Here is a 1,419-nt window from a genome sequence, read left to right as displayed (position 1 = left end):
CTCTTTATAGGCATCTTGCACTACTCTGAATATTGATATGCACTGCTGATTGCTTATATTTGCACTGCTGACAGTTCATTCACAGCACCAATTGTTTACATTTACATCTGCAATAACGTACTTTAACTGTAATATGTAATTACCTTCCACTGCACTTTAATTTAGATAGCTTCTGTCCAAACTATTTATTCATTTTATAGTAAAACCCATCTGTATATATGCTATTGTACATAACTGTAAAAACCCTTTTTATAGTAATATCCACCTGTATATTATATTCGGTACATATCCAGCTGTAAATTTAGTTCATAACACCAGTGATCTATATTTTATATTCATTATTTATAATGGTATTCATCTCTATACTCATTCAGTAGAACCCATGTCCTGTATTTATGGAACCATTATTTATCCTGCACTGCTGCTGTTGCACTTCTGGTTAGACCTAAACTGCATTTCGTTGCCTCGTACCTGTACCTGTGCAATGACAATAAAGTTCAATCTAATCTAATCTCATATATATTGTATCTGCTCTTAGAAATCTTCTCAATGAGTGTGTGAGGCCCTCTAGTGGATGCTGTAGAGTATTGCAGGTTCTTGTACAGAGATCTGGTGTTTCCTGTCACTGTGGGCCTCACAGCACAGTAGTACACAGCAGAGTCTGTCAGCTCAGCAGAGGAGATCAGCAGGTCCATCTGGGTTTTGTTTACTTCAATCTTCAGTTCAGGAATATTTTTAATTCCTTCATCTCCTGAAGCAGAGTGAGAGATCAGAAGCTCTGGAGGTTCTCCTGGATACTGACGGTACCAGAAGAAATAATCTCCTGGTTGCAGGTTGGGATAATTATAGGACAGAGTGACAGAGCTGCCCTCTAAGCTGGAGATCTCTGTTTTAACCGCAGTCAGTCCTTCACAGCGGATTCCTGAAGAAAAAGGAGATTTAGTTTTTGATTCAGAAACATTTCTGACATTTCAGAACAAAAACATTTGAAACATGTAGAATCTGACCTGTTAGCAGTGAGGCGACCAGCAGAGAAAGTCCATAATAGTCCATGATGATCAGAGTTAATGTTTGAACTGTGTTGAATGTGGAAGTTTGTGTCTCTTCTATAGTTCAGTAACAGCTCAGCTCCTCCCTGAAGCTCTCAGCTCCTCTTCCTCCTGCTGAACAGACTCACAGCTTCTCTGCTTCTGGTAGATCTTTATTTAACATGGAGAAGGAATTGAAAAAGAACTTTTAATATTCTTTATTAAAAGAGTTTTTATTTATTTGTATTTTACAATTAATCCAGATTGAATTAGAAAGATCAACAGGGAGAAGTGGCTGCTTTCTTTTTTTTCCTAACTGGATCCTGGAAGATAAAAGATGCACTAAGAGGATTTCTTGCTGACAGATCGGTTGTAAACTCTGAGCTTAGAG

General features: G+C 37.8%; 1 gene segment (V, D, J or C); it reads right to left on the bottom strand.

Annotated features, from left to right (window-relative positions):
- Positions 1–476: 476 nt before the first annotated feature.
- LOC119775174 lies at positions 477–1,187 on the bottom strand. The segment is given in 2 exon segments: positions 477–922; positions 1,008–1,187. Coding segments are annotated over 2 exon segments (471 nt in total).
- Between the last annotated feature and the right edge of the window lie 232 nt (positions 1,188–1,419).

This window comes from Cyprinodon tularosa, unplaced genomic scaffold (genome assembly GCF_016077235.1).
Source record: "Cyprinodon tularosa strain WSP-4 unplaced genomic scaffold, ASM1607723v1 ctg853, whole genome shotgun sequence".
In the NCBI taxonomy this organism is placed as follows: Eukaryota; Metazoa; Chordata; class Actinopteri; order Cyprinodontiformes; family Cyprinodontidae; genus Cyprinodon; species Cyprinodon tularosa.
Note: the sequence above shows the minus strand (reverse complement) of the source record. Positions and strands in the feature narration are given on the sequence as shown.